The following is a 24,790-nucleotide window of genomic DNA, read 5'->3' as shown; positions in this document are numbered from 1 at the left end:
TTTGTGTTGTCATCAATTTTTTACAGGTAAATATTACACCTCCAGTACATTCTACTGATGAATTCCCCCAGCTCCTCCATCATGGTGTGAATGTGGGGTCTTTGCCGCATAATGAGTCATATTTGTTGGCTCAGCAGAATGGCAGCCCAGCTAATGTTCTAGAAGCATCTATGAGATCCATTACTCCTCAGATTAATGGGAAGACCTCTAGTAATGACTTTGAGCAGCTGATCAGAAATATGTCTCAGGTAAGCATGTTGTCTAGTAATCATGAAATGCGGATCACTGATTATCTGGAAGATTACAATACATGTATGTTTATTTAAAAGCAATTGAGTTACTAAGCAAACTAGAGGTGAGCTGCTATGTAAAACAAAAATAACCTTTTAATTTGAGGAAAACTGGTAAATGGGAAAACAGTTGGGAAAGTAGCCTTGACATTGTCACTGCTCAGTTATTGTCCTTAGCTGGGCAGTGTGCCTCTTGCAACTAATCATGCCATTATCTTTCTGTGCTCATTGTGGGACTGCTGTTTTGCGCGTGAGGGAGATGCTTTGTCAGGGCGTGCTCTTGTATGCAGAACTAATGAAAGCTAATTCTGTGACTTGCTTGGAAATAAGATGGAAAATTTATTTTTGGCCTTGCTACGCATTGTTCTGTAATCTTACTGCTTACCTGTGGTAGGCAGAAATGGTGTACAGGTCCCTTCAATGGCTGGAGCTGAGAATGGCCAGGCACATATTCTAGCATTTTTCTAATTAACCTGTAATAAAGCCAGATAGGGGAAGTCTTCTGCTGCTCTCTTGGAGAGCCTTGGTCACAGTCCTACTTTCTTCCTCTTTCTGAAATTTGTCCTATTTTTCTAGTGCTGCTTGGGAGTTGGCCTGTATCCTCTAAAATTTTCATGGAATCACAGAATGGTAGTGGTTGGAAGGGACCTGTGGGGGTCAGCTAGTCCAACCCCTCTGCCAAAGCAGGGTCACCTACAGCAGCAGGCTGCACAGGACTGCGTCCAGGCGAGTTTTGAGTATCTCCAGCAAAGAAGACTGCACAACCCCTCTGGGCAGCCTGTTTCAGTGCTCTGTCGCCCTCAAAGTAAAGAATCATAAAATCATAGGTTGGAAAAGACCTCTAAGATCATCAAGTCCAACCGTCCACCCAATACCACCATGCCTACTAAACCATATCCCGAAGTGCCACATCTACATGGTTTTTGAGCACATCCAGGGATGGTGACTTGACCACTTCCCTGGGCAGCCTCTACTGTTAAGCAATTTATTGCTTAAATAATGTCTGACCACTCTTTCAGTAGAGACATTTTCCCTAATACCCTATCTAAAACACCCCTGATGCAACTTGAGGCAATTGCCTCTTGACCTATTGCTAGTTACCTGGGAGAGGAGACCAACATCTGCCTCATTACAACCTCCTTTCAGGTAGTTGTAGAGAGCGATAATGTCCCCCCTCAGGCTTCTCTTCTCCAGACTAAACAGCCCCAGTTTCTTCAGTCACTCCTTGTAAGACTTGTTCTCTGGACCCCTCACCAGCCTTGTTGCCCTTCTCTGGACACACTCCAGCACCTCAATGTCTTTCTTGTAGTGAGGGGCCCAAAACTGAACACAGTACTCCAGGTGCAGCCTCACCAGTGCCAAGTACAGGGGCACGATCACCTTCCTGCTCCTGCTGGCTCTTCCTCATGTTCAAATGGAACTTCCTATGCTTCAGTTTGTGCCCGTTGCCCCTTGTCCTGTTGCTGGGCACCACTGAAAAGAGTCTGGCCCCATCCTCCTGACCTCCACCCTTAAGGTATTTATAAGCATTTATAAGATCCATTCTCAGTCTTCTGTTCTTTAGGCTAAATAAGCCCAGCTCCCTCAGCCTTTCCTCGTAGGAGAGATGCTCAAGTCCCGTAATCATGTTTGTATCGCTCCATTGGACTCTCTCCAGTCGTTCCTTCGCTTTCTTGAACTGGGGAGCCCAGAAATGGACACCTTACTCAAGATGGGGCCTCACTAGGGCATGGTAGAGAGGGAGGAGAACCTCCCTTGACCTGCTGGCCACACTGTTCTTAATGCAGCCCAGGATACTATTTGCCTTTTTGGCAACCAGTGCGCACTGTTAGCTCAGTGTATAATTTTACAGACACATATGTCTTAGTTTAATCGCTGCTAAGCCTAAAGTCTGTATATTTACCTCTTGTTTCCTGATTTCCTGTTCTAGGCTGTAGTCATCCTTATTTCTCAGTGTTTCATAGTTGTCACTTTTCTGTACGATAGCAAGAAATCGGAACTGAACAATTGTGTTTCAGTAATTAGCTAGTGTAGCCTTGTCCAGCTGTAGCTGTCAAATTAGAAACAAATTTCCAAGTTGTTTACCACATTTGCTAATGCTGGTTTTCAGCATTTTTAACATTTCTGCCCTTTTTTTTCTTGTACTGAACAGGGTCGTCTTGTTGAGACCATTGAGCTTACTAAACCTTTAAGTGGTGGTCTGGGCTTCAGTGTTGTGGGACTAAAGAGTGAAAACAGGGGAGAACTAGGTATATTTGTGCAAGAAATCCAGGAGGGAAGTGTGGCACATAGGTAAGATTACTACTGGAATATTTTACTGTACCAAGTGTTAACATGGCACTGTAATTATGTTATTGCTGTTGTTTTTGTGGTACAAGAGTACATTTCTCTTGTATTCAAAGCCATACTTTGTAGCAGATTTAAAACTACTCGCCACTACAATTTATGTGATGTTGGAACAGGGCCGCAAATGATCTGTTCTGAATTTCTAGAAACTACAGATGTAGTTTCTCTGTGGTTTGTTCATAATATCTGCTTTCCAACAGGGAAAACAGGGAGGTTACTGTTCGGTGTCATGGGTTTTAAAGCTGAAGTACAGATTTTGCCATCCTTGAATACACTGAAAAACAATTTTGTGGAAAAAAAAAAATCGGTTGTAACCAGCAGGGCTGTTTGTTTAGGTAGCGCTGAGCAGGTGTGAAAAACCAGCTTTTAAGCCAAGCAAAGCTTGACCTAAATTTGTTTCATTCTTAAGAAGAGATATTCAGCTGATGTTACCAGAAACTCAGCAATAATAACAGCTTGCCTAAAATATGCTTCAGACTTTAATCCTGATTCCACGAGTAGAGTTGAGAGAAATGGATTTCTGCTGTAAGAACAGCCCAACGGGAGCAGACAACTCAGTGGGGAGTGACAGCGGCACTGGTTCACTGCAGACTGGTGGAGTGTACCACTATTTGTGGATTTGCTGATCAGGATGCTGGCCAGAGCTGCTTCGTGGTGTACGGTGTATGGAACGGCTGAGTTGTCTCAGTGCTGTTTCTCAATGTGCCATAGGGAGAAATTTTCTGATTTCAATCTGCCTAAATTCCACTTTTCTTTCTTTTTTTTTTTTTTTTCATGTTTTGGTCTCCGTCAAGAGGTCTTTGCTTTCACTTCTCTTATTCCATGGAGTTGAGACCTGTCTTTACTGAATCAGACCCTGCCTGATACACTGGCAAGAAGAGCAGCATTCAGCAACTATTACAGGGCACATAAATCAGAAAGGCCCTGGCAGTAATAAATCTTTGAGAGCACTCTGAAAAACAGTTCAAATTCACAAGTGAAATGTTACGAGTTGAAACTAAATAGTATTTTTCCTGAACGCTGTTTCTTACCTTGGCTTCTACACTGTAGGTGCTCACAAAAACTGGGGTAACAGGGATCCTTGTTTTCGTGTCTGCACTTTGTTTTCAAAGCGTTGCCATGTTGGCATATTGATGACAAGATGGCAGAGTTTTTGCTGGTTTACTGCAGAAGCAATGGAAGCAGCGGAGGACATATCTGTGTAGGCTTCGTAAACTTACTTTGAAGTAGGTCAAGGGGTGGGATCAGTATGTAATTTTGCAGTAGTCCTTACTTTGTCAGAAAGTGAAACGTTATTTTTTTAATTTGTTGATGGCTTTTTCACTTCCCCCATCATTTAAAAGGAATATGTTTTATCGTTTTCTTTCTGTTTTTCTCTCTGCCTCCCCTTCTTTTTATTTGTTTTTTTTTTTTTTCCTTGATTTTGTGCAAAACAAAATTTGTTTCCGTAACATCTTGATGAAAGTGTGTTCCACTCCGTGATTTGATGAATATTCAGAACAGGCATGCTGAACGAAGTGGAGCGCTTGGTCCGTTAAGCAAGAGGCTCAAAGTCAAGAATAAACAGAAGTTTGCAGGCTATGGTTGGGAGCGACTGAGATCTAATGTGCTTAGTCTCGCATGGGGGTACAGGGAGAAGAAAGCTAGCTAGGGGGTAGTAGCCAGGAGAGAATGGCAGTGGGATTAGCTTCAAAGGAAGCGATCACCAGGGTGCCGCATCAGCTGCTTTCAGCAAAACTGCAGGGAGAGATTAAAAAGTGGTGGGAATAGAGAACAGGTTATTAAAAATACTGGAAAACTGTCAAAATACTGTAATTTCGGTGGCAACACTTCTTTGGTTTTTCTTGTTTGTTTATTTTGTCATCCCCCTTCCCTGTTTTCACATACATGACAGAGACGGAAAGCTGAAGGAAGCAGATCAAATCCTTGCTATTAACGGACAAGCCCTCGATCAGACAATTACACATCAACAGGCTATCAGCATCCTACAGAAAGCAAAAGATAATGTCCAGCTAGTTGTGGCCAGGGGCACTTTCCCTCAGCTCATCAGTCCTGTAGTTTCCCGATCTCCATCTGCTGCTAGCACAGTTTCAGCCCATTCCAACCCGGTGAGTATACCCCAAATGTTTCTGTATTCATGGGCATGCTTACTTGCATCTAGTATTTTGAGACTTTTTTTTTAATGCCTCGAATGTACATTTCCTTCACAGTTCTTGAATTATTGTTCTATTTATCTTTGTTCTACCTATTCCCGTGCAAAGAGTACAAAATACTCAGGCTTGCCGGCAAGATCTTGATCTTGGACATATTCCTTCTTCCCATCTGCCAGATTCTCTGTATCCATCGATGCAAATACAGCATGTTTACCTTAATTTACAAAGCTTCGTTTTGAGGTAGCAGTAAACAGGATCTTTTTTTCTCGTTGCCTTTTGCTTGGCCAAACAGAAATTTTTGAGGCATTGCGATCTGATCTGTGCCACCAGCCGGATGGGTGCTTCTGTGTTTGTTTCGCAGTTGTCTGTTGGCAGCAGGGCTCAAGTAAAGCAACAGGAGAGACCCATCAAAATGCCATGTGTAGAGACACACTTTGGGAGCCCTAGAAAACAGCACTGCTACATTTCCTTTCTTTCTTTTGAAGGCTTTTCAACATCTATGTGTAGGGAACATAGCTGAGAAACATAGTGACATTAACTGCACTTTCTCTTCCTGGTATCTTACTCATATAATAACTTGCCCTGGGCTGAAACGACCTGTCTTTGGTTTCTGTAGATTTTGCTGTTCGATCGTCTGTGGCCCTTCCTTAAGGGAGTTGATAGTCAGGGCTACACAGAGCAATCAGTCTGGAAGAAGCAGCTATTTTAGAGATTATTTTAGCTAGTAGCATAAAAACTTTAGTGAAGAATTTTCTGAACTATTCTTTTCTTCCGCATGCAGGAAAATTTGATTGGTCTAACTTTTCATGTCAGCACAGAGGAGAGGCCTGCTTTCTTCTAGTATTCCTGTGACAGATTTCTTTATCTGTGTGGTTACCTCCATATTCTTCAAACAGTTTCCCTTGCTTTAAAAAATACTCCTTTCAAACCTGCCACAGCTCCTTCTGTTTTCCTTATGCATGCCTTTCCCAGTCCGTGTGTTCCCTTCGCTTTCAAATGCTGGGGGAAAGCAGCTTATCTGGAGACGTTCTTTTTGCTTCAGGCTTTGCTTGGTCATCCTTGGTTTGTGTTAAGACCACGGATTCCCAAACAGGTACTGCAGGGCTGTGAATGTGCAGTACCTTGATTATTCCAAAATAACTGCTGATTTTCAAGAACCTACCTGGTGGAGCACCAGCTGCAGTTTTAATTTCAGATGAGTTTACGGTGGGGTTTGTTCTTCAGGAGAAACAATACCAGGAGCTTCCAGTCGTCCCTTCAGTTTGTCCTTTCAGCACTGCCCCACGTGAGCAAGCTAGTGTTTGTCTTGTCTTTTCAGAGCAGTTTCGCTCCTGTCAGAACATGAAGCCTGCCATCAGAGCCACTTCATTCCAGTGCTGTTGACATCAGACAAGCCAGAAATCTTTGTTCCTTACACAGGGGGCAATTCTGCTAGTGCCTGCCTTGCAATGTCTGGTCCTGCTTTCAGCCTTAACCTCTAAATTGGGTTTATGCTTTCTCCTTTGCTTTGTTGTAATGGATGTTTTTTGTTGTAATGGCTGTTGTGAACATGCACTTATCTGAAAATTTTAATTTCTAGTCCTGCGAGATTTCGTAGCACCTGTATTTTTCTCACATGCACTGTCTTAGGTTGCTGATTAAATTCATTCAGCAAGTTCTGCAAAGGCCTGACCCACTACCCCGCTCTTGTTTGTAGCAGTAAAGTTCCAGATGTTATGTAATGAGCAATTTATTGCTTAAACATTATGTAATCTTATAAGAGAAAATATTTTGCAAGTTTTAATGTATAGATGTCCTTATTTTAATCATTTGCAAGATTATATTTATTCCTCTTAGGTTCACTGGCAGCACGTGGAGACCATAGAGTTGGTGAACGATGGCTCAGGTCTGGGATTTGGGATAGTTGGAGGAAAGTCAACTGGAGTGATTGTTAAAACCATCCTCCCAGGAGGGGTGGCTGATCAGGTGAATTCAACCTACACTTATGTTTACCATTCAGTAGGGTGTGAAGTTGCTTCTGTAATCATGGAAGTAGGGGTAGCTTTTTTCCTCAGAACTGTGAAAAAAGAGAGAGCAAGTAGTGAATTTTATCCTCAGTAAAGGTGTGTTTAGTCCTGGGGATGTGTTCATTTGAATGTAAAAGCTGGATTAGGCTCTAAATAACACTTTCAAACCTGTTACTTTATAGATGTTTGGTGTGGATGTGTTTAGACTCCTAATTCTTTAATGAATGTACTAGTTGTAATCCAGCAATGGGGGGACACACCAAACGCTTTCTTGCTCTGCCCCGACAGCCAAGAGGAGCATCTGTTTCTCTCTGCTGGGCTTACTGAAGCTTGGAGCAGGCATGTGGCTTCATACGTCTACTTCAGGACACGGGCTCTGCTCCTGCCTGAAGACCTCATGTGAATTGAATTTGGTGATCAAAGCTCATTTCAAGCTTGTCCGTTGGACAGGTATCTAGGGCTGCATTAATGATGGTCAAGGAGTGAATAGGCACAGAGACTGATCAGTATTCTGACCACAGAAGTGGTGGCCTGATAACAGGGCCTAGAGATGCATTGACAGGATTTACTGCCGCACTCTTTCTCTGAACAGGTAGATGGGTCCTTTTACAGACCTGACTCTTTAATACTTTTCATATGGGCTAAATTCATGTGAATTTTTTTTATTGATTAAAGGTAATCATTAGGATGATAAAGCAGTATAAATAACTCGATCACAGTAACGGAGAAATGTATTTTATTTTGAAGTTAGTTAATCCTGAGCACCAGTTTTTAAATAGAAGTGCAAAACTGAATATATGTTTGTATGCTGTCTTTTGGAAGTGTGTTTGGAAATGAATCATGAAGTTCTCTAATCAACATGCAGTTGTTAAATACCAGTAGATAGTAACCATAACGATACGCATTTTTTTCTGTGCTCGGGTGACTGGCTGCTTGAAAAGCGATGTCCTGGATATTTCTGGGGAAATTTCTAGTAAAGTTAGTGTGTCATTAGGCAACCTACGTTTCTTCTCCGTGTTATCAGGATATTGACTTGGCACCTGAAAAAAGTCTCCTGGTTCATGTGTCTTAAAAGTGACTAAAGCTGTGTGGTCTTTTTCTAATAGTATGCTACGTGGGAGAAATCACAGGATGTTAATAGATTTTTTTTGATCGTCATTCTTCCTCCAGCATGGGAGATTGTGTAGCGGTGACCACATCTTGAAAATTGGTGATACGGACCTAGCTGGAATGAGCAGTGAGCAGGTGGCACAAGTTCTGAGGCAGTGTGGAAATCGAGTGAAACTGATAATTGCAAGAGGTCCTATTGAGGAGCCACCTCCACCAGCGGTCCCTCCAGGTACACCCGTACCCATCTCCACACCAGAGAAACAGGTAAGCAACAGTCAATGTGTTTAACTCATGGCAAACTTCTACTTCAGCTTGCCTTTTCTTTTAGCTACTCTTAGAATGTCTTTCATGGTTATGTTCTCAAAAGCCAGGATTTTCTTTCCCATTAGTGGTGTTCTCAGCTGACAGTCCACAAGAATTTAAATGTCATGAGTCCACAGTGCATTGAGCTATATGCTTGAAGCCTTTTGGGATCAAGGCTTAGGACTTCCATAAGTAGGTTCTGAATAACGTCTGGTTCTGGGTTGCTTGTGATTGTGCAGTAATACATTGGGAACAACCAAAGCCATGCAGTCTTCTCTTCAGAAGGAACAAGCTGGCGCTGTAGCATTTCTGTGTCCGCCTGTCCTTTTCCTCTCCAGGAACACTTCTTACTTCCATATCATTGCAGCCATCCATCAGACAGTTCCTCCCTGTGCCAACCAGCACACAGATGCTGCTTCTTTCCTACATCACCTGGCACTACTCGTTTGCTAGACATCTTCCAAAAAAAGTCAGCCAGCTGCTAGCCTTATTCCCCTGCTGATGAATTTACTCTCTGTGCTGTTACTCCTCTAAACTGTCAGCCACTTAAAAAAGTGCTGTAAATATTATTAGGTCCTGTCAGCTCGAAATCTCTACAAAATAGGTCATTTGCATGTTTGCAGCAAAGCCTGGTTTCATGGGAGCCAGGAACAGTTGCGTTTTCTCACATATAGTTATGACCAGATACATTGAAATGTGAATGTGTGGAGTAGGTGAATGAGAGAAGAAAAAGGTGGTTTGTTTTGAGCCTACAACTAGGTAGAATTTATACCTTACAAAGAATTTTGTATTTTACATTTTCCTATTGTTTTTCTAGAAATTTTCTTCCCAGTTACAAATTACATTTCAGATAGGTCACTTTGGAAGAAAAAGAGCCCTAGCAATTTTTGCATGATTACTGTCATTTTTGCCTCTGTCCATTGTAGTGGTATCTGTGGAAAACAAACGTATTGTTCCCCTCTGTTGTGGCTAGGAAGTTAAGATTAACATAGAGTCTTCTGAGCATCTAAGTTGATAGACTGGTACTTTTGTGTCTCTGCAGCGCTCAGAGGCATGAAAATCTGGCTGTATTTTAGATAAAAGGATCAATATTTAGCCTGAATATTACTTATCTGAAAAGCAGCAAAAGAGAAACTGAATTTGATAATTTCATCTGTGTAAATTTCTTCAGTATTTGCTTTTCTGAGGTTTGTGTGATGCAGTGTTGAAGTCTGTTTCTGCACCTGCAGGATTTACAGGATTTCTTAGTACCAACAAAATAGCTCAAAGCCACCAAGTGGCAAGATTTGACTTTTTTTGCCACCTTTCTTTCCATTTCCATCCTTTTCAATACCTTATTCCTGGTACATCTCTCCTGGCAGGAGGCAGGCTGTTTTTAAATCGCCTCTGCCTGCACAAAGTGTTGTTCTTGGAGGGAGCACCCAGTTAATGGTGCTACAAACCTGATTAATTTTGGTCTAGAGTGAAGATGATGATGGAGACAGCTTGTTTTTTTCTGTTTCTTCCTGGCAAATACAGGGTGGGTGAAGACTTCATGATGCTCTTGAAGCTATTAGTGAGAGCAGAATGGCTTTCCAAAATGGGCAGTTCACATCATATCTGTCCTCTGTAGGTGTCTATCCTGTAAGAATTCATGAGGTTGTAGAAATTGGAGCAGTTTTTTAGTGGCATGACCTGTGGTCAAAATAATCCTGTATTATCAAGCAGAGAGGTAGTTCAAGCAGTAGAAATTTATTTTTATTGTGCTTGACTGTGGTTTTGGGTGGAGTTGTTCAGATAAGAGCTGAAGTCAGATTCTCTTTTGGCAAGTAGCGTCATAGCTCTCCTGAAATCTTTTTTTGGCACGTGCATATTCATCCAGTCAAACTGGGTTTAGTTAGTATCTGCCTGGTTGCTGTAGTGGCACTTGAAAAAACATTAGCTTCTATTTGTTGTGAAAAAGAGACAGAATAAAATAGGAGTACAGCAGGTTCTTGATGGTTTTGTACTATATTTTTGAATTCTCATTTTAAATATGTGCATACATATTGATGTCCATATAAATACAATGAAATTGAAGCCTTCTATATGTAATAGTGTACTGATACATATCGGCTATGGAAGTGGGTAGTAACTATCTGGTTTAGACATCTGCAAGATGATAAATTTTTTAAAAAACTTCTTTTAAAATGTTGAAATTGAGCTTTATAAGTTGATTTTCTTCTTTTAATATAAAAGCAATATTGTTGAATTGGGATTTTAATATATATTGTACTTTCGTGAACAATAAATACATGAATTCATTACACCAAAAATCCTTTGTTACTGAAATTCAGAGGGTTGTAGTAGAGATTAGCAGGGATTGTCATTATTTAACTAGCTGGGAGTATAATTGCTACTTTCTAAACCAGAATTTTTAAGTTTTTCAAAAACAAGAAACATAATTGCCTCACTAGTAATAGCTTTTATTATGTTTTAAACATGCATAGGAAACAAAATAGCTGTAGCGGCTGAACAGGAATTTAAACAAATAGAATACAATGTATAATTTTGATCTTTATTTTCTTCTTTTTAATAACACTGCAGTCTAAAGGTGGTTCTGACTGGGTCCCAGAAGAGCAGCAAGCTACATATTTTAACATTTAAGCATACTTGGTGTAACTTATTGTACAAGAGGTTCATTGTTCAATTTGAACAAGTTTCACCAGTGATTTTAGTCATCAAATAATGATTGTGCAAGTTAGAGAGTGTCCTGGTTTCGGCTGGGATAGAGTTAATTTTCTTCCCAGTACCTCCTGTGTTTTGGATTTAGTATGAGAAGAATGCTGATAATACACTGATGGTTTTAGCTGTTGCTGAGAAATCGAGGCCTTTTTGCAGTTTCCCAGGTTCGGCTGATGTGCAGAAGCTGGGAGGGAGCACAGCCAGGCAGCTAACCCAAGCTGGCCAACGGAAATACTCGATACCATAGATTCCATGCTCAATATATAAATGGGGACTGGCAGGGGGCCAGGAACTCTGTTTTCTATGAGTTCAGTCTTTTTGCATAAGCTCAGCGAAATCTGCAAGTTCTGTGATCCCTGCTTGGGGACTGGCTGCATAATCGGTCATTGGGCAGTGAGAAAAATTGTGCTGTGTATTGCTTGTATTGCATATTATTTATTATGCCTCTTCCTTCCTGTGTTGTCTTATTAAACTGTCTTTATCTCAACCCACGAGTTTTTACTTTTTGTCCATTCTCCTCCCCATTCCGCTGGAGGTGAGGGAAGAAGTAAGTGAGGGAATGTTAGCCAAGTCTAGTTTCTCTGCTGAACACCAAACAAGAGCGGAAGCAAGTTGGTACTTTCTTTATTTACATTTGTTCTAATTTTACATGTTAATGGCATCAAAGAATGTGGCAAATCTTTAAAGAAAAAAAAAGCTTCCTTTCTAATCACACTTCTCTTATTAGGCAGATGCTTCTGTTGATAGCTGTGAAGATGGGGAGAAATTTAATGTTGAACTCACTAAAAACAACCAGGGATTAGGGATAACTATTGCTGGTTACATTGGAGACAAAACATCAGGTAATGGTCTATTCCTGCAGTTTACTATACTGTCTGTTGCGTACTATGGTGTATGTACATCAGAGACCTTATTTTAGTTTTGGTATATCATCTCTCAATAAAATCTTGACCATCTAAAATCTTTTTAAAGTTTGTAAAGAAAAAGGAATCGTTTTCCTTTTGTGAGGAGGATGTTCAGATTAGAAGCAATCAGTTTTATTATAAAATCCAACCACAGCTTTTCTTAATCAGTTTTTGCATTCACTCTTGGGTAAAGCTTGTGTTTTTAGGATTTTGATTTAACTTTTCCCCGTGCATGTATTGTTAGAAAAATGTACGTATAGATATATCCCATATTATTGGCAGTTTATAGTCACAATTTGTTGGCTTTGCTTATCTGGACTAAATTTTATCAGTCTGTTCATAGGACAGGGTGGTCACAGTTTGTCTTAGTCCGCTCTTCAGCAGCCTGCAGTTGAATCTTTAAAAGGCAAATTAAATTGTAGAACATGTGATAAATATGGTAGCATGTTATTTTAACTGATTTAGTGTTGGGGTATCACCAGTCTTTGATTTTAAATTACTATGCTGCACGTAACTGCATTAGCAAATATTCTTGCCTTAGGAACTAAATGGGCATCTCACTCAATTTTCTGACTTGGCTAAAGAACAACTTTGTTGTCAGAGAAGCAGCAATAAAGCTACTGGACAACAAACTCTGTGGGTGAATCTTTAATGAATGACAAATAGCAACTGCCATGTTACCATACAGCCGTTGCAGGATATAAAAATGCTTCAAAGTTAGTAAGACCAGCTATTTAATTATTCACAAAATCTGGGAAAACAACAAATTAAGAAAAGACAGAAAAGAATTGTCAATGTTCAGACTTAAGTATATTTGTAGTCTCGTACTTCCTAAGCTGAATATAGTCATTAGAGCAAAGCATAGATTTAGCCCTCCTTCCAGCTAACATTTGCTATGTTGAGGCCCAGTAAAAGATGAGTTTCAGGTCTGCAGAGGCACTGGAGTGTCTTGACAGCTATTAAAACCCAGTTTGTAGTGGATTATATTCCTATCATCAAATGTATTCATTTAAGTAAGTTGGAACATTTTTTGGGAGAAAGTAGATTCCGTTAAGAGATACGATACCAGTGTTATGGGCCTGTGACCCTCAGACCTGATTTCATGTCAGTTCATGATAGTATTTTTCTTTATTTGATTTATGCTATGCAAAATGCGCATTTAGGAACTACATAGATATTCACTTTACTGAGCTGTTAAAGTTGTTTCAATTTCCAGTGTGTTTTTCCTGAAAACGGTTTCTTTTTGTAAAATGTCCCTTCTGTAGTTGTTTTATATATATTACTTTTCCTTCTGATTCACAATCCGTAACTGTACAAAACAGTTGTTTTGGGGTTTGGATTTTTTTTTCTTTTGTCTTTTTTTTTTTTTTTCTTGAATTGGATCAAATACTGACTTACAGCTCTAATTAAAAGCTTGTTCAAACTGAAGTTGTAGTCCTGCTCGCCTATAATTTTCTGCAGTTTGTTGTACAGACATGCATTTTCTCACATGATTATTAAGTACATAGAAAGTACAGAATTAGCCAGGTTAGTATACTCAAACTGATTTTTCTGTCCTGCAGTTTTAAATCTGGCCAAGAGTCAGAGATGAATTTTTGATGATGTTTTTTTCAACATTTGGATTAAAATAAGTGAGAGTATTTCTTCTTTTGCAACAAGAATCGGGAATTTGGCCTTGAAAGATTTTTGAATGAAATCTGGTCCCATGCAAGCTGACATTAATGAGGCTTATGCTTTAGGAAAGTAGTAGTATGTATGTTTTACTTAAAGCATATACTTTCTTGATGATTCTTTCCAAATCTGACTGGGAGGTTGTGTTTTCTCTCTTTTTCTCCCTTTGGCTGGTGACATTAGTTGGAGATTGTTGCTTTATTTAAATGTTTTTTAATAAATAAGTTCATTTCATTTTCTCTTTGTTTTCATCCCAGAGCCTTCTGGTATCTTTGTTAAAAGCATTACAAAAGGCAGCGCTGTTGAACATGATGGCAGAATCCATGTGGGAGATCAAATCATAGTTGTAAGTAATCATAGAAAGAGATGAGATAATTTGTCAGAGAACTCTTACTTCTTTTAAGTTGTAAAGAAATGCTCATACAGTACTTGTTTAAAACATTTAGGATTGGTGTTGAAAGGGTGAGTCGTTTTTTTGACTGTTTGATCACATTGTCTTTCTGATTACGCTACCTGTGTGTAACTTGTGTTTCTAGAGAAAATCTGTGATGTATGTGTGTGTCTTGTCAGTAGGAGCTTTGAGACTGCTTAGTAAGAGCAGAGTTTCAAAGCTTGGTTCAAATTAAGCAACTGTTTTCCAAATTATTTTTATAAGTTTGTTATTAAAGTTGTAGATGCTCAGAGAAAGAAGAAAATTATTTCTATGCAAAAAACATTAGTTGTGTGGTAAAAATCAGGTCATGAATGCAGGAACTGCCTTTTTTGTGGCTGTCAAAGATCTGTCCTTGCGTTTGTGAGAAGGCAACACGAAGAACAAGTTATGGTCTCTCTCCAAGTACAAACATGCCTGTATGTTTGTAAGTGGAAGTATATATGATTTTTATAATTATTTAAACGCTGAGTACAAATAGAACTGATTATTCCAAAGTCTTATGTCGTCTTCTACTGCAGATGCAGAAGGAGAAAAGATTTGAGTGACCGCAGACAAAAGAATACTAAACATCTTTTAAATATGGTTTGCTTAAGTATGCAGGAAAAAGTAAATAACCCCATCTCATTTTTAATTACTTTATATTTAGCAGAGCATCAGAGTGGGAAGAAGTTCAGAGAAGGGCAACAGAATGATTAAGGGTATGGGGCAGTCATTCTTCATGCAGGAGGAATCAAAGTAATGGAATATGTGTGTTGTATAGGTAGACTGAAACAACTACAGGAATCAAGGAATATGGTATTGTTAGAAGTATTTTAGAAATTAGAGGCACTAAGGAGTGAGATGAAGAAAGAGTGGATAATATGGAGTTTACAGGGAGAAGGAGAACAAAAAGTGGCATTTACTAGGGATAAAGGGATGAAATTGAGCAATGTGAAAGTCTGGAGTTTCAGAAAAACCCCTGAGTTAATGAGATAATGGAATAGCTTCAAACAGACGAGGCCAAAATCTTGTTCTTTAAAATATTGAAATGATGGAGCGGAGATGACATCTGGCTGGCTGGGACAGTGCTTTATTGGGAAATTGGCCTTCCGCTGTGTCTGAGGGTACTTGACCTCAGAACAGCTGCAGTCTGTCCTACCACAGGGGATGGATGTCTCTGCTCACCCTCCCCAGCTCTCCTGGCCATGGCTGTGTTGGTTTATTCACACAGTATTTTCTCCTCGGAGATGCAGATGGTTGAAGCAATCGAGCAGCCGGCTGCACAGCGTGCTCTGCACAGCACATGCTGCGTCCTCTCCCACCTCACAGAGCAGATCTGCCTGGCCCCACGGTGGCAGGCACCCAAAGCACTTCCACCTGCTTCGCTGTGGTACTGGTTGTTACCTACCTGTGGGGTACCCCTGTGAAAGTGCTTAATGTATCCAGTGTCGTTAAGTTGTCCAGCTTTTTGTTCTTGTCTCTCTGCTTGCCTTGTGCTCAGACTAACAGATGCTGAGCTCATTGTATTATTTTGCCCTGGACATTTTTTTTTTTCTCTGGGTGATGTTTTGTGGGCTGAAAAGCTGCTTAATCCTGCAGGTGGATGGAACCAATCTTCAGGGTTTTACTAACCAACAAGCAGTTGATGTTTTGCGGCACACGGGACAAACGGTTCGGCTCACTTTGATCAGAAGAGGGCTTAAGCAGGAAAATCATATTCAGCCCCAGGAGGACTTCAGTGCTGCTGTTGAAAAGGACTTACTGTTCCAAACAATGGATAGTAGCAAAGGTAATTAAAATTGACTTTGCTTTAAAGTTGGGTTGAAACATTTTTCTTCTGAATTGCAAACTGGAAACAAAATGGACCAGATTCATTTTGGGCAGCTATTACTGATGGCAGAGCTGTCGTACATGAGCGGAGAATTTGGTCTACCGTGGTTTGGTTAATCTTTTAGACACAGTGGTATTATTTGCTACATTTTCAAAGTGAGTGTTGAAAGCTCTGCACTGCATTGAACTTGTGGCTGAATTGCTTCAAGACTTGATTAATCCTGCAAATCTTCAAATGGTAAGAAGGCAGCGAATGTTTTCTTTGTGCTCAAGGATGAGAGCTGCATTCAAGAACAAGCAAAGAGATACCCTCCACAATGAGCAAAAGCAAGTCTCAGTTCCTTTCACTACTGCGTGTCAGTGTCTCAAACTTGAGGTATGAGAGGAGTGGCCTATATCTAAGTTATTAATAATCTGATAGTGCATTAACTGTATATGTGTACAAAGTTCAGAAGCCAATGACCGAGATTAATTTTGCTGTTGATGGGATTAGCGAGGCTTAATTTTACACTCTGCACATCTTAAAGTGTATGTGCCAGATCTTGAAAGTCAAGATTCTGTTTGAACAGAATATCTGCACAGAGGCTGGATGCACAAACCAGTTTTTTTCAGCTACTTGTGTTACAGGTTGATGTTGGCAGAAGTATACCACAAGTAATGGGGTGAGGCATAACCTTCACCTTGCACAAGATCTTGTAAGACCAAATAGTCTGTTATCTATATAGCATGCTCTCATTCGCAGCAAGAATTACAGAGGAAATGCTCAGAAAGTGCTGTTTCTCCAGCCTGGAGGTGTTCAAGACAGCTGACAACAAGCAACATACCTGATAGAACTCTATGGTAGGAGAGGCTTTCTACAAGTGAAAATTCTGTTCGGTGTGCAGGTCTCCAAGTGTGTAGCATTTTTATATTTTGGTGTCAGCTTCCTGAGTTGCAACACAGAAAGCGGAGGAAGGAAAATAAAAAAAGGTAATATGAAAGTGCTGAAGAATGTTGTATTGTATGTTTTCCAGTAACTTTTCGTTCAGTCACAGACATGCACCTACTGATAGTTGTGCTTTTTTTTTTCTTGTTTGGTCAAAGAATTCACTGGAGAAGGCAAAGCATTAACGGAAGACAACATGTCTTTAAAATATAGGATTTCTTCTGGGGCCCTCATGCCAGATTCCATTTGCCAAATATGGATTGTCTGAAGTCCAGCGTTAGAGAGAGTCATTCCCTGAGGCATACCTGTGAGCTTGATGCATATTACAACACATAAAATAGCTGAAAAGTTGTCTTCTTTTTCCAGATAACACTGAAACAGAACAAGGATCCCCGTCAGTGCCATGCAGTGCCAATGTGGTAAATATTGCAGAGGACATGAAGCAACAGGAACCAGGTTCTCAACATTTAATATTTTACTCTGTGAAGATACATTTGGGTGTGCTTACACAAAGATTAGGTGTTTTGTGTGTTTTTCCATCTCCTGTGTGCTGTGTAGCTGAGGTACAGCTAGAAAGTGAAAGTAATCATATATGTGAGCATGTACTCTTAAGTGCTGTAAGATCACTGACTACTGTATGTGTCTCAAAATAATTATGTGTCAAAGATGTCACCTGAAGCAGTCTGCTTTTCCTACATACTCAGCCCTCTTTTTAGTCTAGTTTTATATTGCTACTGTTTTTAGTCTAGCTGTGTATTAAACTTTTTCCCTCTTCCTTCCCCAACATGCCTTATCTTTCCAACTGCCTGCAGCTGCCCAGCTGCAGTTCCAGGACTTCTGCCTCTTCTGATAAACTTCACAGATTCCTCAGCTTGCATTAATTTCAGTCTCTGGTAGTGTTTGAAATTCAGTCAGTTCTGGCACAATGATGTGCTCTGGCTTTTCCTATACTCTTTGTGGAAATTCTTTTTTTCTGATGGGTGTTTTCCTCTCCCTTTTGAGCTGTTAGGGCACTGTGCTGCATTTCAGAAGTCCTGTGTGATGATAGGTTTACCATATCTGAGGCAGCATGTGATGTGCTTTGTAACATTCTCCTGCTTCCAGAGCTAGAGGGGGACTGAAACGCACCACTCGTATGAGTTCTGTAGTATGTATCTTTTCATAACTTATGCTTCCTATTATCTTGGATAGCTGAAGAATTTCTTATTTATACCTTTTCTTCAAGTACTGCCAGGTCTCTGCTTTGGGGAAAGTATTGTCATATTTGAATGCCACACAACACCTGGCTTTATTTTTAGTAATGTTTCTGACCAATGACTAGACTTAGAACACCATCTGAGGCTGTCAGTTTAAACTCATACTAAAAAGCCATTGGGGTTGGGAACTTAAATCATATCATGAAGATTCTAGTCTTCAGCTGCGTGAGCATTCAGAGCAGAAGAGTTTATTTTCATACTTACTGAAGGCATAGTGCAGACCATAGACCTTGAATATGTAGGGTCCTGTTAAATCTGTTGTATTTGCTGGCTGTTGTATCTAACTACTGCTTTTTGTTGTTTCTTGCCCTACAATCTGAACAGAGTGAGCGAGGGAAAAATGGGCAGGAGGATAACTTTTCTCTGTTTTTTGAGCCTGCAAATAAACTCAATCAAGTTAAGAGTTGCTGCAGTTTGCTGCCTAGCCTGTCATAGTGTTTTTCACACCATCGTTACTTTTCTCCCTTCCTTCCCTTCCAATTTCATTGCTGCTCTTTAGCTATTAGAATTATTTCTCATTGTATGTGTGCAAGTATGTGAATCTAACCAAAAAAAGAAAAAAAAACCCCAAAACAAGACAGGAAGAGATAGGACTTGTGTTCTCTCACTGCCCTCTAGGGCGTACGGTTTCAAAAAAATTTTACAGTTGTCTAATAGTTTTGAAAGTACAAAACCTCCAGATATTGTCTGAAGACTTTCCTTGGACTCCGTAAAATTGAGGGTCTGTCCAAAAGGATCAGTATGCAGTATTGCATATATAGGTATTGCGCCCATCCCCCTGAATCAGTTTGATGAGCTCACATGCAGTCTGATTTAACAAAAATGCTCGGGGCACGCATGTAACCTTTTCATTTGCTTTGTGCCCATTATGTTGTGAAGTTGCATTAAATTCACTCAATGCTGAGACGAGTTTAAATAGGTGTCCTTGCTTCCCAGCGGTGCACGCTGAACTTTTTGACTGAACTTCATGTCTTTCAAAACACGCAGTTAGTTTTGCAAGGGTGGGTTCTAATACTATTTTGCAAGTTTTTGCTCTGGTATGCCTAGGCCTGGTGAGACAAAACATCCAAGTTTTTAGTCATATTTAGGAGAGTTCTGACATAGTGGGAATGATTGTCTAGTCTTGCGTGGTCCATATACTTTTCTTAGTTATAGGACTAGACAAGACATTTTACTGTTTGTCACAGTAATCTCAGACATAACTTTTAGATTTCCAGCTAACTACTACAGAAGAAGCAGCTACGAAAGCAAAGTGGCAGAGGATTATGGGTTCGAATTATGAAATAGTGGTAGGTAAACTTTGTTTACTGTTATAAATGCCCTGCGATCTATCCACTTATTATGTTGCTAACATACAGATAGAAATATGTTTGTATTGTATTTGTTCCTTTCTAAAGAAAAATCGTGTGTATCCTCCTGAATCCCTTGAGATTATTTTATTTTATTATAAATTTTAAATATATATTTCTCTGTATTGATTTTAGCAAAATAATCACAGGCTTCTTAGGTTACTGTGCCTACGAGTATTGTTTCACAGATTTCCTAGCTTCAGGAGGATAGATGTGTATTAGAGAAAAAGTAATATTTAGGGTGAACTTCAGAGGTCCCTTCATGATCCAGAATTTGAAGCTGATGCTTGAAACGTCCTGCCCATTCTGCATACTTAATGAATTGTTTGATGTAATGGTCTAAATAATGCATAGCACATTTACTGTAAATGTAGTTGAAAAGCAGTATCTGAGTTTAGGACTTTACTTCAGAATTATATGCCAGAGCTGTAGTCTTTACAGAAGTATGTCTGTTCTTGTCACATACAGTCTCTGCTTGTTTATGCTGAAGTGGTATGTGATAAAAATTTCAGTTTTTATGTAACTGCCCCCATTACACATGACAATATTTCTGGTTTCTCACTTGTGGAACATTCATGTCATTTTATGTAAGCTGAAATGGAAGGTAACAGGTATGGCTGTAAAGAAGTCCAACATAACCATTTCTTAATCTTATTTTAGGTGGCTGTAGTTAACAAATTCAGTGAAAGCAGTGGGTTAGGGATAAGCCTAGAAGCTACAGTGGGACATCACTTCATTAGATCTATCTTACCGGAGGGACCAGTTGGACGAAGTGGCAAGCTGTTCAGTGGAGATGAGCTGCTCGAAGTAAGAGAAAATACTGCTTTCTCTTAGTCTGCATTCAGTAATGTTTTTGAGCAGTGACTTGCTTCTCACAGGTTATGACTTTGGGAATGTAGATACCTAACTGCATACCAGATGTAACCAGAAGTGATTGAGCAGTCACTTCATATGTACTTAATGCATATTTATGTGAATGCATATGCTTACATGCATTTCTCAGCTGATAGTTGTTTTTTCACATACGGTTTGAGGTCACCAAGAAAGAATAACTATCAAAAGCATTAAGATTTAATAGGAATATCCCTACACAGTGAAGGGACTAAACGCCTGTTTACTTTTCTAAGTAATTTTCATAGGATTAAAATGTGAATTTGGTTCACATGAATGCAAGAAACATGAAGTGACAGAGTATGTGGTGTTTGTAGGGTGGTGTCATGCAATTTGTGAGACTATCCATTCAGTTCAGAACTTACCTTGGTGCTGATGCTGAGCACAAAATTGAGTAGAAGTTAAGGGTTGACAATGTCCATTAGTGTGTTCTTTGGGTTGTTTTTTTTTTTTTAAATGAGATGATTAGCGACTTGGGGTTTTTTTTTTTAGCCATTTTTGCTGATTGTACTTCTGAACACTGTGTACTTCTAAACACTGTGTATTCTTTTTTTATTGAGGTGAATGAGACCTCTTTGCTTGGAGAAAACCACAAGGATGTAGTCAATATCTTGAAAGAACTGCCTATTAAGGTGACAATGGTGTGCTGTCGTCCGGTAGCTCCCCCCATCACTCACACAGAAGTGCTGGAGAGTTTAAGTCTGTCTGAGGTTCAGCTCACAGAAAAGGTATTTTGTGTTAAAACAGTCACCGAGAAAATGACCGTTTCCTTGATAAAAAATGTGTAAAGTTCATGTACAAGATTTAGAAGTAAAATTAATATTTTAGGACTTGGAACCAGATAAATAGAAAAAGGCAGATCATGTTCCTCAACCATACTTTAGGCAACCAGAAGATGTCAATCCTGGTAGGTCATGGGCAGAAATATTCTGGGACACAGACCTGTCTACCCAAGTACTTCAGTTCTGCAGGTGGGCTGAGGGTGTATGGTAAACTGAGCTGTGTCTTGTTTAGAATCAGAATATTTTTAATTAGATTTTGAACTTTGCTTTCTGGATTTGTTTTGTGCAGAACAGCATGTGCATTCACTGTCATACACACTTCTGTCACTCATAAGTGCAAAGCTCTGGGCAGCCTGATGGACTGAACGTGCAGGAATGGCGTGCAGTATAGTGTACGAAGGAACAGGATTTGTATTAAAAGGGACACAGTTACTGCTGAGTTCTGGTCAAGGCACCAAATTCAGCTTATAGTTGCTAAGCTTTTCTGTGATACCAAGGGAAGTGAAGAACACATGTGTGTGTATGTATGTGTGTGGTTTTTTTTTAAATGTTCTGACTCCTGTCAGTGCTGCTGTGTTTGAATGAAGGCATACTATTACATATACCGTTTAATAACAGATATTTCCTGTATATTTGAATACAATTAGTAACAAAATTTTCTGAATTGTTTAGACGGAAATTCCATTTTGTAATTGTTCCAGTGAGTAGTTTCGTACACTCGCAGCATAGCTATTTGTCACAAGGGTATGTGGATTCTGTGCTAGGTTTATCAGACTTACTTGTTTACTCATGAGTGCTTGCACTTTCTCTGTGTGTAGAGACACATCACTTAGTTTTTGGTTTGTTTCTTGTGAACAGAGTTTTGTGTCTGCGGATTCATAAACATTTGCTCTTTACTGGTGAACATTCACTGTTTTCCTCAGGTTCACGTAGAACTTGGATTCATTGGCTCCTCAGACACAGAGGGAACAACTTTGGAAGTAGCTGATGAGGGTCAGAGTATGGAAGAGGTGCAAAGCTCGTCTTTGGCGATGTGGGAAACAGAAGTACAGCACATTGAGCTGGAGAAAGGGAGTATGGGACTTGGATTTAGCATATTGGACTACCAGGTAACTTCTATGCTTCTTTCTTTGAGTAAAGGACGAAATACTTCATATTGTTTGAATCTCGCAATATGATCTAAGTATGTATTTTACGGGTAAATGTTAATGGAAACCAAGCAATACAGTAAAGCTAGGTGGATGTCACTGCTGGTAGGCATCCCACTAGCCACATGACTTACTCATCTTACTGTATTAAGACTACATGGTAATACTGATCCAGACAAATAGATAATCTGTAATACACTAGGGTCTTCAGAAAGCCCATGTTCTAGCGCCCCAGGGGCAATGAATGATGTAGTCAGAATATTCAGGCATTTAGCCACGTATTTTGCACCTGCAGTGAGGTGCTTAGGGAAGATTCAATAAAGGACTTAAGTGCTTAAAGCAGGATTTACTAAAATCCAGAACTGCAATTCTGAAATCCCTTCCTTAGCTGCTGTCTGTCCAGGACATGCCTAAACACCCCCGTTCCTTTTGTGTTTGACTTCAAAATTCCTGGATATCTCAGGCTGCGATTCTTCATGTGTCCCGAGGAACAGCCCAGTGCCTGTCTCCTGCCTGCACTTTGTCAGGATCCTAGAACACGTGTTCCTCCTATTCCCAGTTGTCACGGTGGATGATTTTTAATCTGACTTGAAGTATTTTCTCCCTGCGGTCAGCATAGGCTTTTGCCCAGCTGCTTGGTTGTGCTGCAGGACGCAGTCTCCTCCCAGGTCTCCACTGGATCTCTGCACTAAGGGTGTATGCATTTGCCTCTGGAGGTCACTTCCAGGTGGAAATAATGCCCGCAGGGCACTGCTTAGAATTAGTCTGTGCCTTAGTGTTTTGCATTTGCACACTGGTAAAAGTGAAGAGCAGCGTAGTTTAATAGTCTGAAGGCTAACGGCAAAGTCAAGTATATGTGTTATGAAACAGTGATTACTCTTTAATGTGCTACTCATGATGCTCTGCAGTGAGACACCATAGTGGAGCCTGAGTATTTGGAGTTGACGTCAGCACAAAGTAAAGCATGTTTTTGCTTCAGCCTCTTCTGAAGCATTGACGTGAATGGTGGTCGCCCGTGTGGGTAGTTACTGAATTTATTTTATGGATGGTAATACTGAAGGGTTGTGGGAATTACCTTAAAATGTTTTATGTATTTTGCAAATGTGAGTTTGGTTATACCCTACAGTTCTAGTCAGCTTTCTGAAACTTAGCTTTGTTTTGATGTTATAATATTTGTGATTTGTCCTACATTCTCTCCTTTGGCATGTGGTTAAAACATTTAAATTTTTCACTGAGGTTTCTGCTTTCATGTGGGACTGTGAACAGTAAGTTTACAGTGGTTTTATCTTTGTATTTTGCTGTTCACATCAAATTTTCACAATCACAGAATCATGGAATGTTAGGGATTGGAAGGGACCTCTGTGGGTCATCTAGTCCAACCCCCCTGCCGAAGCAGGGTCACCTACAGCAGGCTGCACAGGACCGCATCCAGGCGGGTCTTGAATATCTCCAGAGAAGGAGAATCCACAACCTCTGGGGAGCCTGTTCCAGTGCTCCGTCACCCTCAGAGGGATGAAGTTCTTCCTCATGTTCAGACGGAACTTCCTGTGCTTCAGTTTGTGCCCTCTGCCCCTTGTCCTGTCGCTGGGCACCACTGAAAACAGTCTGGCCCCATCCTCCTGATACCCACCCTTCAGATATTTATAAGGTCCCCTCTCAGCCTTCTCTTCCTTAGGCTAAATAAGCCCAGCTCCCTCAGCCTTTCCTCGTAGGAGAGATGCTCCAGTCCCCTCACCATCCTTGTAGCCCTCCGCTGGACTCTCTCCAGTAGCTCTTCATCTTTCTTGAAGTGGGGAGCCCAGACCTGGATGCAGTACTCCAGATGGGCCCTCACTAGGGCAGAGTAGAAGGGAAGGAGAACCTCCCTCGACCTGCTGGCCACTCTCCTCTTAATGCATCCCAGGATGCCATTGGCCTTCTTGGCAGTCAGGGCACACTGCTGGCTCATGGTTAACCTGTCGTCCACCAGCACACCCAGGTCCCTCTCCACAGAGCTGCTCTGCAGCAGGTCCACCCCAAGCCTGTACTGGTGCATGGGGTTGTTCCTCCCCATGTGCAGGACCCTGCACTTGTTGTTGAACCTCATGAGGTTCCTCTCTGCCCAACTGTCCAGCCTGTCCAGGTCATGCTGAATGGCAGCACAGCCTTTTGGTGTATCCACCGCTCCTCCCAGTTTTATGTCATCAGCAAACTTGCTGTCCCTTCAACCAGGTCACTGATGAAAAAGTTAAACAAGACTGGGCCAAGTACTGACCCCTGAGGGTACACCACTAGTTACAGACCACAGATGTACTTTCAGTGAACTTTGACTGAAGTTAAGGAATGTTATGTTTATGCTAATACATTCCTCATGTTTTACACAATGGTAGGAAAGTCTACCTGATTTCTTACCCCGTGGAAGACTATCACATACACTACAGAGGTGATTCTTTTTTTAAAAAAGTGTGTCATGCAGTGTCATCTAAAGTGACATTGTAAATACTTGTTGTTAAAATAGTGAGGAATATGTCAGTGTTCAGGCTTAAGCACTATCTCCAGCAATGCTAGATGTATTTCCACTTGTGAAGTGTTTTATGGCTTCATGGCATTCTTTTTATTGAACTGACTGCTGTGAAGTGTTAAGAATCTTCCTGGTGTCCTTCCCTCTCTCCCTCCATCAATGCTTGTCTCTCGCCCCAGCTTTCAGCAGTCTCCAGTTCCTGTGGTTTTG

General features: G+C 40.5%; 1 protein-coding gene across 23 annotated transcripts in view; it reads left to right on the top strand.

Moving 5' to 3' along the window:
- The window catches only part of MPDZ (multiple PDZ domain crumbs cell polarity complex component), a 99,995-nt gene that overhangs the window by 18,275 nt on the left and 56,930 nt on the right, over positions 1 to 24,790 (top strand). For 22 of the 23 annotated variants that reach the window (XM_075447189.1, XM_075447204.1, XM_075447201.1 and 19 more), the window contains 13 exons: positions 27 to 248; positions 2,443 to 2,582; positions 4,531 to 4,744; positions 6,626 to 6,754; positions 7,966 to 8,169; positions 11,639 to 11,753; positions 13,745 to 13,833; positions 15,499 to 15,688; positions 17,021 to 17,110; positions 19,120 to 19,199; positions 19,920 to 20,066; positions 20,711 to 20,878; positions 21,856 to 22,041. In XM_075447189.1, coding sequence (XP_075303304.1) covers positions 27 to 248; positions 2,443 to 2,582; positions 4,531 to 4,744; positions 6,626 to 6,754; positions 7,966 to 8,169; positions 11,639 to 11,753; positions 13,745 to 13,833; positions 15,499 to 15,688; positions 17,021 to 17,110; positions 19,120 to 19,199; positions 19,920 to 20,066; positions 20,711 to 20,878; positions 21,856 to 22,041 — 1,974 coding nt within the window. The remainder of the gene's footprint in view (positions 1 to 26; positions 249 to 2,442; positions 2,583 to 4,530; positions 4,745 to 6,625; positions 6,755 to 7,965; positions 8,170 to 11,638; positions 11,754 to 13,744; positions 13,834 to 15,498; positions 15,689 to 17,020; positions 17,111 to 19,119; positions 19,200 to 19,919; positions 20,067 to 20,710; positions 20,879 to 21,855; positions 22,042 to 24,790) is intronic. The other variant, XM_075447200.1, reaches the window with a different exon arrangement.

The sequence above is a fragment of the Opisthocomus hoazin genome, chromosome Z (genome assembly GCF_030867145.1).
Source record: "Opisthocomus hoazin isolate bOpiHoa1 chromosome Z, bOpiHoa1.hap1, whole genome shotgun sequence".
In the NCBI taxonomy this organism is placed as follows: Eukaryota; Metazoa; Chordata; class Aves; order Opisthocomiformes; family Opisthocomidae; genus Opisthocomus; species Opisthocomus hoazin.
The sequence above is the reverse complement of the archived record's forward strand: the minus strand, read 5'-3'. Positions and strand labels throughout refer to the sequence as shown.